The sequence below is a fragment of the Miscanthus floridulus genome, chromosome 1 (assembly GCF_019320115.1).
Source record: "Miscanthus floridulus cultivar M001 chromosome 1, ASM1932011v1, whole genome shotgun sequence".
Taxonomy (NCBI): domain Eukaryota; kingdom Viridiplantae; phylum Streptophyta; class Magnoliopsida; order Poales; family Poaceae; genus Miscanthus; species Miscanthus floridulus.
Genome location: NC_089580.1, coordinates 181,916,203 through 181,931,478, shown reverse-complemented (window position 1 = coordinate 181,931,478; position 15,276 = coordinate 181,916,203). Strand labels below are relative to the sequence as shown.

General features: G+C 43.0%; 1 protein-coding gene across 1 annotated transcript; it reads left to right on the top strand.

Annotated features, from left to right (window-relative positions):
* The first annotated feature begins 10,716 nt into the window (after positions 1-10,716).
* LOC136504408 (vesicle transport protein GOT1-like) lies at positions 10,717-14,300 on the top strand. Its single transcript, XM_066499328.1, has 7 exons — positions 10,717-10,853; positions 11,089-11,158; positions 13,196-13,287; positions 13,389-13,469; positions 13,556-13,653; positions 13,828-13,909; positions 14,010-14,300. Exons 2-7 carry the CDS (start codon positions 11,128-11,130, stop codon positions 14,046-14,048), a joined length of 423 nt encoding a protein of 140 aa, XP_066355425.1. The 5' UTR covers positions 10,717-10,853; positions 11,089-11,127; the 3' UTR covers positions 14,049-14,300.
* The last annotated feature ends 976 nt before the right edge of the window (positions 14,301-15,276 follow it).

Below are 15,276 nucleotides of genomic sequence, written 5' to 3'. Positions count from 1 at the left end.
TGATAATGAAGGCGGAAATATTTCCGGAATGGATACCGATCACGAGGTTTGATGTGGTTGAGGAGAAGAGTAGAGTTGTAAAATAGGAGCTCTAGTTAAGTTAAGTAGTCTTGTTTAGGTGCGGGCTTGTGCTTAAATAAGTAAACCCAATGTAATGTGTTTGTAGTGAGCTCTTTTATGTCTCAATAAAAGCTTGTGAGTAAAGTTTGGTTTGTTATGAATAGATGCCTCGTACTCATGCCTCAGATATTCCTGGTTCTTCGCATGAAGAGGGTGGTGTTCCTGATCTACCACCAGTTTCGCCAACTTTAGCTGATGCTATAGCAGCACTGGTCCATGTGACCGTAGAAAATGCTCGATTGCTTTGAGAAATAGCTCAGAGTAATCAGAATATGGTGCAAGGAAACCGTGGCCACAATCATAACAAGCAGGAGGCTATGTATGTTGATTTTATAGATACAAGACCCCCAGTGTTCACTAAGGCAGATGAACCACTAGAGGCTGATGATTGACTTTGAACCATGGAGTAGAAATTTGACCTTATTCCATGCACGGAGATGCAGACGCCTATGTTTGCTGCCCAGCAACTTAGAGGTGCAGTAGGTGCCTGGTGGGTAAATCTAGTGGCTATGCAACCAGTTGGCATTCCAATAACTTGGGCTGAGTTCCGTACTACCTTCAGAGCTCATTATATTTTAGAAGGGGTGATGGCCATGAAGCTGGATGAGTTCCTTGCTTTGAAGCAAGGGGATCAAACGGTTATGCAATATGTGGGTAGATTCAATCACCTGTCACAGTATGCATTTGAACATGTTAATACAGATGCCAAGAAAAAGAAATGGTTCATGAGGGGATTGAATACTAAATTATAGACAATGATGACTGCATGTGCCAATGTTACTTATCATGAGGCAGTGAATATTGCAATTGCTTCTGAGGAAAAGTATCGATAGCATAAGGAGATCAAGAAAAAGAAGAGTGTGTTGTCTAGATCTTTTGGTGGAAATCAAAAGAGGCAAAAGATATTCTATCATCCAGTCAACCATTATCGTCCTCCTTATCGTCCACCGTAGTTCTAAGCTGGGCAACAGTCAAATGTCCGTCCTGCTATAACTTACCCGAGTGCACAGTAGACAAATGCTCCTAGTGGCAATGCTCCAACATCCCAGGGTCACAATTATCCGTGTTACAATTGTGGAAGGAATGGTCACTTCTCTAGGGAATGTTCGTATCCCAAGTAGGCTAATCAAAATTATCAGAAGGCCCCTGCCAATCAACAACAAGGTCAAGCACAGAACAAGAACCACAATCAGAATGCTCAAAATGGCAAAGATGAAAGGAAGACAGGACGGGTGTTCTATATTCAAGCTGGAGAAATTCCAGAAGGGGAGCCAGTGATGATGGGTATGTTTCCTGTCGCCGATCACCCTACTATTATGCTTTTTTATTCTAGTGCATCTCATTCATTCATCAATAGAACCTTTGTCGTAAAGCATGCAATTTCAATTGGGGAAACAAAGGAAAGTTTCTTTATACAGTCGTTCGGGGGACGTCTATGTACTAAGGAAATGGTATACCAGGTACCCATAAACCTGGGTGGGCATATTTTTCCCACTACCATGATTATTCTCAAGGATCAAGATATAGATATGATCTTGGGAATGAATTGGATGTATCAGCATAAGGCTATTATAGATGCTTTGCATAGGACATTAAGGGTGAGTTTGCCTGATAGTAGTTTTCAGCTTCTTATCCAACTTCCAACCTTAAGGAGATCAGTTGAAAGAGTTTGTGCAACTTTTGTCAAGGAGATTAGAGATATCCCGGTAGTTTGTGAATTCCCTGATGTTTTTTCTGAGAATTTACCCGGTCTACCACCAGATAGGGATGTTTAGTTTAACATAGAGTTAAAGCCTAGAACAACTCCGATCTCTCAGAGAGCTTATAGGATGCCTCCCAAGGAATTAGCCGAGTTGAAGACTCAGTTGCAAGAGTTGATTGAGAAAGGATTTATTCAACCTAGTTCATCACCTTGGGGATGCCCTGTAATTTTTGTGAAAAAGAAAGATGAGACCCTAAGGTTATGTGTTGACTATCGTCCGTTGAATGAAGTGACCATTAAGAATAAGTATCCCTTACCTCGAATAGACTTGCTTTTTGATCAACTGGCCGGAGCCAAAGTTTTCTCCAAGATTAATTTAAGGTCAGGCTATCACCAAATCAAGATTAAGCCTGAAGATATTCCCAAAACGACATTTACCATAAGATATGGATTATATGAATACTTGGTAATGTCTTTTGGTTTAACAAATGCCCCAGCTCATTTCATGTATCTGATGAATTCAGTGTTCATGCCCGAGCTAGATAAGTTTGTGGTGGTGTTTATTGATGACATCCTAGTTTATTCCAAGAACAAGAAGGAACACGCGGAACATCTCAGAATTGTCCTGACCCACTTAAGAGAATATCAACTATATGCCAAATTTAGTAAGTGTGACTTCTGGCTTAAGGAAGTATAGTTTCTTGGACATGTCTTATTAGCTGAAGGAGTTGCTGTTGATCCGAGCAAAGTTAAGGACGTGCTTGATTGGAAACCGCCAACCACTGTTTATCAGGTTCGGAGTTTTCTGGGAATGGCGGGGTATTATAGTTGTTTTATTCTAGATTTCTCTAGAGTATCCAAGTCCATCACTGGTTTGTTGAAGAACCAAGCCAAGTTTGTCTGGTCCTCTGAATGTGAAGAAGCTTTCTAGACTTTGAAGAGATTGTTAACCACTGCACCAGTATTAGCCCAACCTGATATCGAGAAGTCATTTGACATTTATTGTGATGCTTCGAGTATTGGCATTGGATGTGTATTGATGCAAGAAGGCTGAGTCAATGCCTATGCTTCCAGGCAACTCAAGCAACATGAAGAGCACTATCCCACTCATGATCTAGAGTTAGCAGCAATTGTCCATGCTCTGAAGATTTGGTGGCATTACCTACTTGGTAATACGTGCCATATTTATACAGACCACAAGAGCTTAAAGTATATCTTTACTCAATCGGATTTGAACATGCGACAAAGAAGGTGGTTAGAATTGATTAAGGATTATGACTTAGAAGTACATTACCATCCTGGTAAAGCAAATGTAGTTGCAGATGCTCTCAGTCGAAAGAGCCATTGCAATTGTCTGACAGTAAGAACAATGGGTTTGACTTTATGCCAAGAGATGGAAAAGTTGAGTATAGGGGTAATTCAACAAGGTAGTTTGACCAATATAACTATTGAAGCCACTATTCGAGATCAGATTATTACTACTCAAAAAGAAAACAAGGGTATAGCCCATATCAAAGAAAGAATCAAGAATGGGAAAGCGGAATGCTTCAAAGTAGATGATGAAGGTGTGTTATGATTCAAGAATCGCTTAGTGGTACCAAAGGTTCCGGAGTTACGATAGTCAATTCTTGAAGAAGCCCATGCTACTAGGTTATCAATTCATCCGGGAAGTAATAAGATGTACCATGACTTGAAACAAAGGTTTTGGTGGACCAAAATGAAGATAGAAATTGCCTGGTATGTAGCCAAGTGTGATACTTGTCAAAAGGTGAAAGCTATACATTTGAGGTCTGCTAGAGAGTTACAGCCATTACCTATTCCAGCTTGAAAGTGGGAGGATATTAGTATGGACTTTATTGTTGGTCTACCCAAGACATCAAAAGGTTTTGATTCAATATGGGTCATTGTAGATCGACTAACTAAGTCAGCACATTTTCTTCCAGTCAAGAGTATATATCCTACTATCTAGTATGCCAAGATGTATCTAGCAAGAATCATAAGTCTACATGGAGTACCAAACACCATTGTGTCAGATAGGGGTACACAGTTTGTCTCCAGCTTTTGGAAACACTTGCATGCTTCATTAGGTACCAAACTCCTATATAGTACAGCTTATCATCCCTAGACTGATGGTCAGACTGAAAGGGTCAATCAAGTACTTGAAGATATGTTAAGGTGTTGTGTCCTTAACTATTCCAAGAAGTGGGATGAATGTTTGCCTTTGGCTGAGTTTTCTTATGACAATAGTTATCATGAGAGCATTAGAATGGCTCCATTTGAAGCACTCTATGGTCGTAGATGCAGAACATCACTGAGTTGGTCTGAGCCCGGGGAAAGAAGATTCTTTAGAGTTGACCTTGTGAAAGAAATAAAAGACAAGGTTAGGCAAATACAAAGTAATTTGAAGATAGCTCAGTCCCGACAAAAGAGTTATGCAGATAAACGACATAGACCATTGGTGTTTAACAAGGGAGATTTTGTATATCTGAAGGTATCACCAATGAAAGGAGTTACCCGTTTTGGTGTTAAAGGCAAGTTGCCACCTCGATATATTGGGCCATTTCAAATTTTAGAGAGGTATGGAAAAGTGGCATATCGCTTGAAGCTACCCGAACATCTTTCAGCAGTGCATGATGTGTTCCATGTTTCTCAATTAAAGAAGTGTCTCCGAGTGCCTGAGCAGAATGTTGAGGTTGAAGGAGTGGAACTTGAACCTGATTTGACCTATTTCGAATATCCTATCCGAGTTCTGGATCAGAAAGACCGTGTTACTCGAAGGAGGACAATCAAGTTCTACAAGATACAATGGAATCAACATTCCGAAGAAGAAGCTACTTGGGAATCCGAAGATTACTTGCTAGAAAAATTTCTAGAGTTTCTTGCGTCAATATAGAGTAATGTTAGTTGAGCTCGGTTGTTACAAATTGTGTTTTGTAAAGGAACCTCAACTATTATATGGACAAGTGTTGGATGTTTTTGGACTGACACATTTCCTTTTCCATTACTTACCCTATGGCTTTGAATCTCGGGACGAGATTTCTTTTAGGGGGAAGGATTGTAACACCTCGGGTGTTTAAATACTAAAACCTGCCATGTCATCATATGCATTGCAAAACATTTGGCATTTAATGAAAATTTTGATATGCATACACTAAAACAAGTTTACCTTTATGTGGTATGTGTTGAATTATATTGTTTGAATCAAGTTCAAAATTTGGTTTGAATTTGAATTTTCAAGAAAACCCTGATTTTCAGCATTTAAATCCTACCCTGAAAACTCATTTCAAAATCTAAGCATATTTTGGGGTTGAGCCTAAAAGCAAAAGTGTAGAGCTTGACAAGTTATACAAAGTTTGTTTTTGGAGTTTTCAAAGTTGTTATGAAAATTTTGAAGTAATTTGAAAAGGCGTAATTAGTTAAATGTCCCCTATTTGAATTCAAAAGTTCATTTTAAAATGTAGGCTGAATTTGGGGGTGGTTGTAAAAGTAAAGTTGTAGAACTTTGGATTTTGAGCAACTTTTATTTTTGGAGAATTTTGAGTTGTTATACAAATTTGGGAGTAATTTGGATTTTAAACCGGATGGCAATTCTGTAATTATAGTGAACAGTGTCACGACCACCGCCCCACTGCCGACGTCCTTCTCCGGTCTTCCAGACGCACCTGTGGCCGCCCTCGGCTTCGCGCTGGCATGAGATGGTCACTGTGTGTTGCCTCCTTGCTCTCTCGGCCGCTCTATAAAGCTCAGACGCTGTCGTCGACCTTCCCTTCGCTGCTCTGTTTTTTCCCGTCGCCCTTGCTCATCTCCGACGAGCCCTCGTCGTCGAACCTGCGCCTGTGCCGTCGCAGCAAAGTGCCCAATAGCTTCACCTTTTCCTTGCACGCTTAAACAACCAACTGTGGTCATCTGATTTCGTCGAGAATCGTCGCTAGCCACCTTTCTTCCTCACGGCCGGCAACCTCTCCGTCGTGGCTGCGCCATCGTGGCCAGCGCTCTCCGGTGAGCCGTTGCCCTTGCTTTGTGTACCTACAGTTCTATCTCGATGCCGTGGTGCTTAATCCCTTGTTGTTTGGTCATTTGCCCACTGCAGTCGCTGAAACACCGCCACCGACGAGCTTTGCTTCGCCGTGATCACCGTGGACGTTGACCCGCGTCACCGTTGCTTCTCCGGTCTCACTCTTTGCTCCAACGTGTTCGTGGTGAGCTACTGAACCTTCCCATGCCTTTTGTTTGATCTCTACCAGCCTTGTTTCGCCAGCGTAGTGTCGCCGAGCCGCCGCGTCCGCCATGGCTGGCGTTGAGCTAGTATAGGGCCGTAATTGGTGCAAGTAGGGACGTCAATCGATGCGCCTAGTCATGGTGATTGTTTTGGTACTTTGGTCGTCGTCGTCGTTGGACTCATCGTCGACGAGTTTTTGTCGGTCAGCGCCGTCGCCGTTGTGGTCAAAGCTAGAGGTTGAAGATGACAAGTGGGACCTGATGTCAGTGACTCAGCAGTTTGAAAATGATTTTTCCTTTTTCAGAATTGAATGAATAGTGTCTATTTTTGTTATTTTTGTGTAGATTTATTTAGAGCTCCAAAAATTATGAAAATTTTTGTGTGACCTCTCTGTGATGAATATTGTTTAGGAAAAATATGAAATATTGATTTACAATACTTTTTGAATGTGATAAAAATTGCTCAATTAATTAATAAATGGGTTTACATGATTTTTCTAGGCTTAATTAATTATCCAAAAATTATGAAAATTGTTTTGCCACTTAGTTATCATGTGATGAACATTTACAAAAATTTTGAGCTCAATTAGAATAAGTTGATTTATTTCATAATTTTGAATTAAATAATTAATTTATAAAAGCAAATAGTAACCTTTAATGATTTAGGTTTTGTTTGAAATTTTGGATTGAGTGATGACCTTGAATCATTAGTTGGTAATGATCCTTAGCAATTGATGTATGTATTACAAAAAATATCTAGTTCGTTTGACTTGCAACTGTACCGCGAAGGAAAGTTGTATTCGATTTGATAATTTTACATCCATTATCAAGCATCATGTTTCGTATTCCGCATCATGTTAAACATGGCATTGTTACTACGTGTAGTGAACGAAGGTGAACACGTGGTAGTTAATCAAGTTGCGGAGAAGGTTAATCAGTCTGTTGAGGTTGGATCAGATACTTGTGGAACGTCGCAGGAACCTAACCTTTCCGTCAATGAAGGCAAGCCCCGGATGCATTTAACCCTACCTTGTGTTTTACAAATTTTATCGCTTTTGCTTTTCTATACTGCATTAAGTGATTAGGAGTCAAGTGGAAACCTAATTGGTGCATTACCAACCTTGTTTTTCCATATCTATCTTGATTACCTATTTTATTCGTAAATGTCTAGATATGCTTAGTCATGCTTAGTTGGGTGATTACCTATCACCTGAGAATTTTAATTGGATCTTTGGTTACTTATGTTATCATGAAATATGAGCATGGAAGTAATAAATCTAGATCGGGCGGACTCGGTGTGTGAGAGCCACAAGACATAGAGGTCTTGTGAGCGGTTTCTTTCTGCCTATGTCGATTAAGGTCTGTCCGTTGTTGAATTGCATAAGATGAGACTTTGGAGTACTAACCACATACTCCGGTAAGCCTTAACTCGGCTATTCTATTATGAGAATGGCTACTCGCGCACTGGGAGTGGAAAGATGGCGGGAATAGCGTGTACCCACGTGGCAATGGGCCGGATTGGTGGAGTACTGTATTCTCGGGTGGCGCGGACCCGTTCTTGTTTTAGAAGATCCGAGGGTAGGTTGATATATGTAAGTCGGGGACCTGCATATGTCGTGTGGTCTGGAATCCCCAGCTAGGTTAATAATCGGTTCGAATTGTCGTTGCTCCTCGGTTATGGAGACTCAACTCACTGTTCATCATCGCAGTTAATAACTGAAACTTGAGCTGGATTTAAGAAAGAGTTTGATATGAAGTTCATGATCTCATTACGGATCATGGTAGATTCATATATTGTTCTTATGAAGTTTAAATATTGAAATACTGAAATTTTGTAAAGAGCTTTTATGCAAAAGAACTTTGATTATTACTAAAGCCAAACCTTGAATCCCTGAGCCTGCATTCCTGAGTCTTATCAATTTTTATTTCGGTTAAGTCTTGTTGAGTACTTTTGTACTCAGGGTTCGTTGACCCTTGTTGCAGGTGAGCCTCATGAGCAGGTCTGTTTTGGACCTTGCTGCATGACTGTTGTTCCTGTCGATGACGATAAGTGAATGCGTGATCCTTGGGTAGGATGCTTATTTTGTGTGTTATGTTTATGTTAATTATGTCACTCCACTACTACTATGGTTTGTAATAACTATCGAACTTAGTTTGTAAGGTTTGAAACAACTGGTTTGTAAACTAAGTTATCGTAAGACTTCCGCTATTTTACTCTGATGTATATATTTGAATAAATATTGTAATACTGCAATGACTCTGTAATGTGATCCTGCTCGGAAATCGTGGATGATTCGAGGTTCCCCGAGGACACCCGACAGACTTCTTAAGTTACTAGGAACACATGCATAGTTGTCAAAGGTCGTTGGACAGTGACAAGTGCATGTGGATCCTATAATTTAGGAGGTTCTGCCACAGTCGGCAACGATCTCCTTAAAGATCGATAAGTGGTTCATCACCGAATCACCTTCTTGCAGCTTGTGTGTGAATAACTTCATCTTCACGTGCATCTTACTAGTTAGATCCTTGGACATGCAGATCAATTCCAGCTTGAGCCAAAGTTCTGCGGCAGTTTTCTCCTGCAGCACTTCTTGCAAAATATCATTATGTTGATGAAGTTGAATCAGAGACAGAGCCTTACGATCCTTCCGCTTCTCTTCAGCGGTCTATGACTTCTGCCCTTTTTCTCCGAAACCGTCCAGCGCCTCATCAAGATCCGAAAATTGTGCCAGAATCGCCGCATCTTGACTTGCCACAGTGCAAATCTCATCTTGTAATCCAGCAGCGGTAGATCAAACTTCATCGATGTCATCGCGAAACCCTAAGGTCAAACCAAGCTCTGGTACCACTTGTTATAAACGATAGGCAATATAAACGACGAAGAACAGTGGATCAAGCCACAGGGGACACGAGATTTTAACGTGGAGAACCCTCCTAAGGTGGAAGGAAAAAAACCACGAGCACCAGCTAGCAAATCTTTACTATATCGAGTGAGGTTACAAACATCGGAGATTTACAACTTGGGGATACCCTAACCTGAGGGCCTTCCCGTATAGAAGTCCATGATGCATCTTTTCCATGAGGGAGGCGGTCCGTATATATATAGAGAAAAAACCCCACATCCTTATCTATTAGCAATACGGAACTAATAGATGGTGTAGTCCCTCTTAACGCTAATGGGCCTCTTCGCTTCGGCCCAAACTTGAATTTGGATCATAGCTCAACAACCACAGCCTGGAGACAAGCCATCCACACTCACATTGCTCCTCAGCCGAGCCTACACAAACACAAAGAGGTACGCTTCCTCTCAATGCAGGAAACACATCAACCCCAGTCCAGGCGAACAGGCAGCTCCAGGAGACCAGGCAGCCGACACCACTACTGGACAGACTATTTGTTCACTGTCCAGAGTTGCTGCAAGGATCTAAATGCTACTCTGATGCATCAACTTCGCAAGACATGCCTCTTTCCACTCCCAGGAATGCCGGCATCGGTGTATTCATCATCAACACCCGCCTGCAGCCGCCACAGCAGGTTTACATCAAGGCAATGTTGAAGGACACCGCCTCAGTCCTAATGGCGGAGGCTGCTGCCCTTGCACTGGCTGCATCAGTCACCTACCATCTGCAGCTGACCAATATAACCTTCTTGTCAGATAATCAACAGTTGGTGCACTTCCTAAATGGCTCTGATCTCTCCAACCCCCCTGATTGGAGAATGAAGCCATTTACCCAGATCATCATGAACTCCACACATCAAAGAAGCACAGCCATCCTCAAGATAGGCAGGAACCAAAATCAGACTGCTGATCTTCTAGCAAGACAGGCACTTAGTGATTTAGATTCCAATCTCATGCACCAATCCTGTGTCTGTTCCAATCCGGCACATGTTGAACAGTGCCCGCTTCCCATGGCTATCCAGCTTGTAAACATCAACTCTGTAACGGTGCTTACAGCTAGATGCTGTTAATGAAAGTTGTTTGTTGTAAAAAAAAAGAGGATCATCTCAGCTTCGTGTCCATCACTCTCCTTACCTTGTCCTAAGGCTTGCGTGCTTTCGGCTTGAGAAGGATCGATCAGCACATCTTGGGTAATAAGTGTCGTTTGGCACTCCACAGCTTTGATCAGGATTGACCTCTCTCTACGAAGAGCAACCATTTCGTCCTTCAAGGCCTCAATGCTTCCAATTTCGGTTTCGCCCAAAAGTACAGAAAAGCCGAAGAGCAACCATTTCTGTCTGCAGTTGTCGTGGATGCAACCTTTGCACTGCACGATTGACTGGGAACATTCACTGAGAGGGATCCTTGTTGTCGACGCCGCTACGGTCTCGCTTAACTCGCTCTTCTCTTGTCTTGTGCACCACCACCACATTCTTCTTCCCCTATTTCTTCTTGGCGCTGCCAGGCTCGTTCTTGTCCTGTGCGGCGGCAGCTTTCGCGTGCTGCCCGCAGCACTCGGAGTCTCCGGCCACCGCGGCGCCGAGGTCCTCCCTATCATCCGGGACAGCGCAGCGCACACAGGACGTTGTTGCGCCTGTCTTTGCGAGAGAGAAGCAATCCTAGGCTCAAAACGGCTGCAGCCCTTCGATGTTGCTCGGACGGTGGATGTGGCATCCTGACAGGGAAAGTCACGGCGTAACCTGAGAAGGCGAGCAAGTCACCGAATCTGCGTCCCACCACTTCGGCCCTGCATTTTCTTCTCCCGTTTAACCCCCGCGTCAGGCGTCGCCGCGTGCTCTCTCCCCCGGCAACTGGGCAACCGCCGCCGCCCAACTCCAGGTGCCCAGGTCTTCGCCAGCGACGAGCATCCAACAGGTATGCGCACCCCTCCTCGTCCCTTCCCTCCTGTGCGAAACCGAGCATCCGAACCCTAACTCCTTCCCTTCTCTGCGAAACCGAGCACCCGAACCCTATTCAGATCTGATCTAAATTACAGCACGTATTTTTTCAACAATTATTCAGATCGGTTTTATTCTGCTTAGCACTTCCGTATTCGGTTCTATCTCGTCTGCACAAATTGTGCCTGATCTTACAACCTGTGCTGTTGCAGGCTTGTGTGCTGGTCTCCGCGGTGTCATTGCAAGACAAGATGGTTTCCTTCGAGATGAATGACCTCAAGAGTATGGGCTTGTCACCACTCTTTTTAAATTGTCTTCCCAGTTTTTGTTTCATTTATTTCTGATAGGAGCATAGATAGGTTGTGCTGGGCAGTGAATGTGTATCTTATTTGCTTGGCCTCCTTTGTTTCTGCTTCATAATTCAGAACTTAACGAGCTAACATGTTTGCAATTTGTAATGTGGACACACTGTCACATGTGATGAATGTGAGAAAGTCGTCCTCAGGGATGTTACTTTGTTTTTTAAGGTTTGCTGTGTCTAACATGTTTGGTGACTTTTTTAACTGATAGTTGGTGATTTTTCAATCATATAAACTGTGATATGTGCCTCATATCATGTAAGCAGTAGTTTTAATGTGTTGACCCATCAGTGTAATATCTTGTGCGGAATGTGCTGTATAACTTTTTAAAAAAAAGGGCGTACCCAGTGCAGAGAGCTTCCACTCTGTGCGGGGTCTGGGGAAGGGTGTCAGTGGCAAGACTTACCCTCGCCTGTGCAATGCGAGGAGGCCGCGACTCGAACCCGGGACCTTCCGGTCACAGGCGGTAAGACTCTACCGCTTGCACCAGGCCCGCCCTTTTTTCGTAATTGTGTTACAATTGACCATGATACATCAGGGTGGCAGGGTATATCGTGTACTGTGTGCCTGTGTGGGCTACAATATGTCAATATCACTTGATCGGTAGTTTTAGTGTTATAAGTGTGTACAATGCAAGAGAGGTAACAAACTGCTACTTCTTTTTTTTTTCTTCAAGGGTGGGTTGGGGGCTGTTATTAGAAAGAACAAGTATATTGATCTGTTCATCCTAGATAGCATGTGGTTATCAAGGCGTTGCTTAAAGCGCCAAGGCGATGCACACACGATGCCACAGCAGATGACTCGCCTTAGATTCCACACCAGTGAGCGGGAGGGAGAGAGCGGGCGCGCGGCAAATTCCACAGCAGTGAGCGGGAGAGCGGGAGGGGAACCAGAAGCTGCAGCTCGCCCGTGCCGACCGACTGCTGTCGAGCCGTGCGGCCTCCTGTGCGGGCCGCGGCAAGGAGCGGCTGCCTACGGGCCGTGGCCGTCTTCCCCCAATCGGCGCTGGCCTGCAGCATCCCGCCTCCTCTGTTCCAGGGGTGGGCGGAGGCGGAGGCGGAACGGGAGGGAAGAGAAAGAGGGATGGGCGGAGGCGGAAGTCAAAACAGAGAGTTGCGGCAGCGGCGCGACGCAGGAGAGAGATGAAGACACGCTAGGGCTATGAGGGTGAGGGGCACATGGGCTTTTTGGTGCATGTGGGCTGGGCCAGACCACTTCTTACTCCTTTCTTTTTCTTTTTTCTTTTCCTTTTTTCTTTATCATCTATATACTGCTCTGAGCTGCTGTTTTAAATTTTCCTTTAGTTGGTAAGGCGTCGCTTCGCCTTACGCCTTACTCGCTTAAGCGTAAGGCGGTAGTCACTCGCCACACCTCGCCTTACCGCCTTGATAACCATTATCATAGCAGTTTGTTACTGTGGCTAATCTCAACTGAGTTTGTCCAAAAATACGGAAATACTGGCACAAGTGTACCAACTGGATAAAGCTTTTAGGCAAAGCAAAGATTAAAGTTTAAGATCTTTTGTTGGTTAGGCTTACACAATTGCCATACTACACAAATACTAACTGCAGTGCTGAGCTGCTGGCTGACCGTGGAATCTCTGAAAGATGCTTGGATTTAGTTGAAACCAGCATCAGATATGCTTCTGCTGCAAGGTCTATGCTAGTTTCTGATTGACCACTGTAAGGAACAGATACTCAACCACTTTGAAACCTTCTTGTTTTGTCTGGGTTTTGATACAAATTTTCAATGAATCTCGGTAGAATCATCGAGCTTAAAATACCACCTCTTTAGTGTTTTGGCTGTATTAAAAAGATCATGTTCAATGTTGGAAATGTGATGAAAATTCTGGCTTGCAAATCTTTTGTGTGATGTTGTAGAAGCATTTTCGCTGGTTTAGATATTACAGTCTATTCTTCCAACTCATTGATCTGTGACGTCTGAATTTCATCTTGGACAGAGATTGGGCTTGGCCTGACAGGCTTTGGAATATTCTTCTCCTTTCTGGGAATCGTATTCTTCTTTGACAAGGGGCTCATCGCAATGGGCAATGTAAGTGAACTTTCATTTTGTAATTTGCTTTTGAATCTTTTGAGGATCTAAGTTAACTCACTGTGCGTATGGTTCGCCTTTTTCTCTTGATGCCATTTCAGATTCTTTTCCTGTCAGGTTTGGGTTTGACAATTGGTCTGAAATCAACTATGCAGTTCTTCACCAAGCCAAAGAATTACAAGGTTTTGCAACCACTGTATTTGCTAGGGCTGTTGCCCTTAAACATGTCTAATGTCTCATTATTCTCATTAACTGCTCTAATGAACAGGGTACTATCTCATTTGGTGCTGGTTTTTTTCTGGTTCTCATTGGGTGGCCGTTTTTTGGCATGCTCTTAGAGGCATATGGCTTTATTGTACTCTTCAGGTAGGAGAATTTTCTTGTGACCGACTGATCCTTTCTCTTTTAGTAATATGCAATTTCTTGTTGAGACAGTAAAAAAATTCAGTGCTTCAAATAGTTATTCGTTTTCAACGAACCACCATCATTTCTTTAAAAAAGTTGCTTATACCTGAGCACTGACTTGCAATTCAATTGCAGTGGGTTCTGGCCAACACTTGCTGTGTTCTTGCAGAGGATTCCTATCATTGGCTGGATTTTCCAACAACCATTTGTGACATCGGTAAGAAGCTCACGACACATAATATTCTTCTTTGGTTCCTGGGACTAGAAGCTTGGCCCATTGCACATTCTGACAAGCCCAATTTCTCTTGTGTCTGCAGTTCCTTGACCGCTACAGAGGAAAACGTGTTCCGGTCTAGCAACCTTTTGCTCTATATATGCTTATTTGCTGTGTAGCAACTAGCAGCCTGTGTTTTTTACGACAGTAGCAAACTGGTTATACCGGTGTCTGATCCTTCATGTTTATATATGTTTTGTTTAGTTCCCAATAGGATTGTTCCTTGTAAATTACAGCCCCAAACTGGCCAAACCAAAGCTCCATTCCTTTGAGACCAGGATGCAGGCTCACCCTGTCACCCATGAAATGGATCTGTTGAAGAAACTCTTCAGCTTGTCGAGAGCATTGTCTCTGAAAGAAAAAGCTAATATGTTCTTTTATAGGATAATAAGTTATATATTTCGTGTGGACTGAATTTCTGGACACAAAATTGCAGTTCATGCATGTGGGTCAACACAGGATTCCTAGACCCTCCAATTTTTTAAGGGGTTTATCTAAATGGTTCACAATATAACTAGGAAAGTCACTGAACATGCTAGTTTGATGTATCTCACTTGGTATATTTGCATATGAGAATCAACGTTTTTTGTGAGGGAGAATAAACAACTACGCGTTTTTGTAAAAATCATAAGACAGAAAGTGCCAAACTACGCGTTTTTGTAAAAATCATAAGACAGAAAGTGCCATCTATTTTATGGTCTTGGAGATGGAAGATGAGGTAAGTCATTCGTTAAACAACTTAGATAGAGACTTTCCTCTTTTCTAAATTGTAACTTTTCTAGCTATATAGATTTTGCTACATGCACCTAAATATATGAAGGCTGTATAGAAGCCAGACAGACTTGGAATGGAGGGAGTAACTAGTATGTGGCAGACTGGAGGTAAATTGAGCAAATCAACTCAAGGCTCGTGATCTATGTACCCCAAACATTAGCTTTGTAGCGGTGACAATCCTGAAAACTTTGTGTTCATATTTTGTTAGTTCATCCTCCGATCGAAGTACGTCGCCGCTGATTCTTTTCCTTTCGTAACTCGCTCTCCTCGCGGTATGAACTACGGGTATTGGACTATTGTGGAGTGCATATCTGACATCCGAAGTTGGTTCCTGGAGATGCTGCGCTACTCGCGGCTTGGCCCAAGTGCCAAGAACCAGATACCATTGTTCTTGTTCGGGCTCCAGATCGGCAACCCGGGACAGATAGTTTTTGCTTCCAGGCTCACCTTTCGGTCAATCACCCGCTCACACCGGTCTTTGTGCTCCGGTGCCGCCGCTGGAACAAGTAATTCTCAAAACAAATTAGAACCTTATA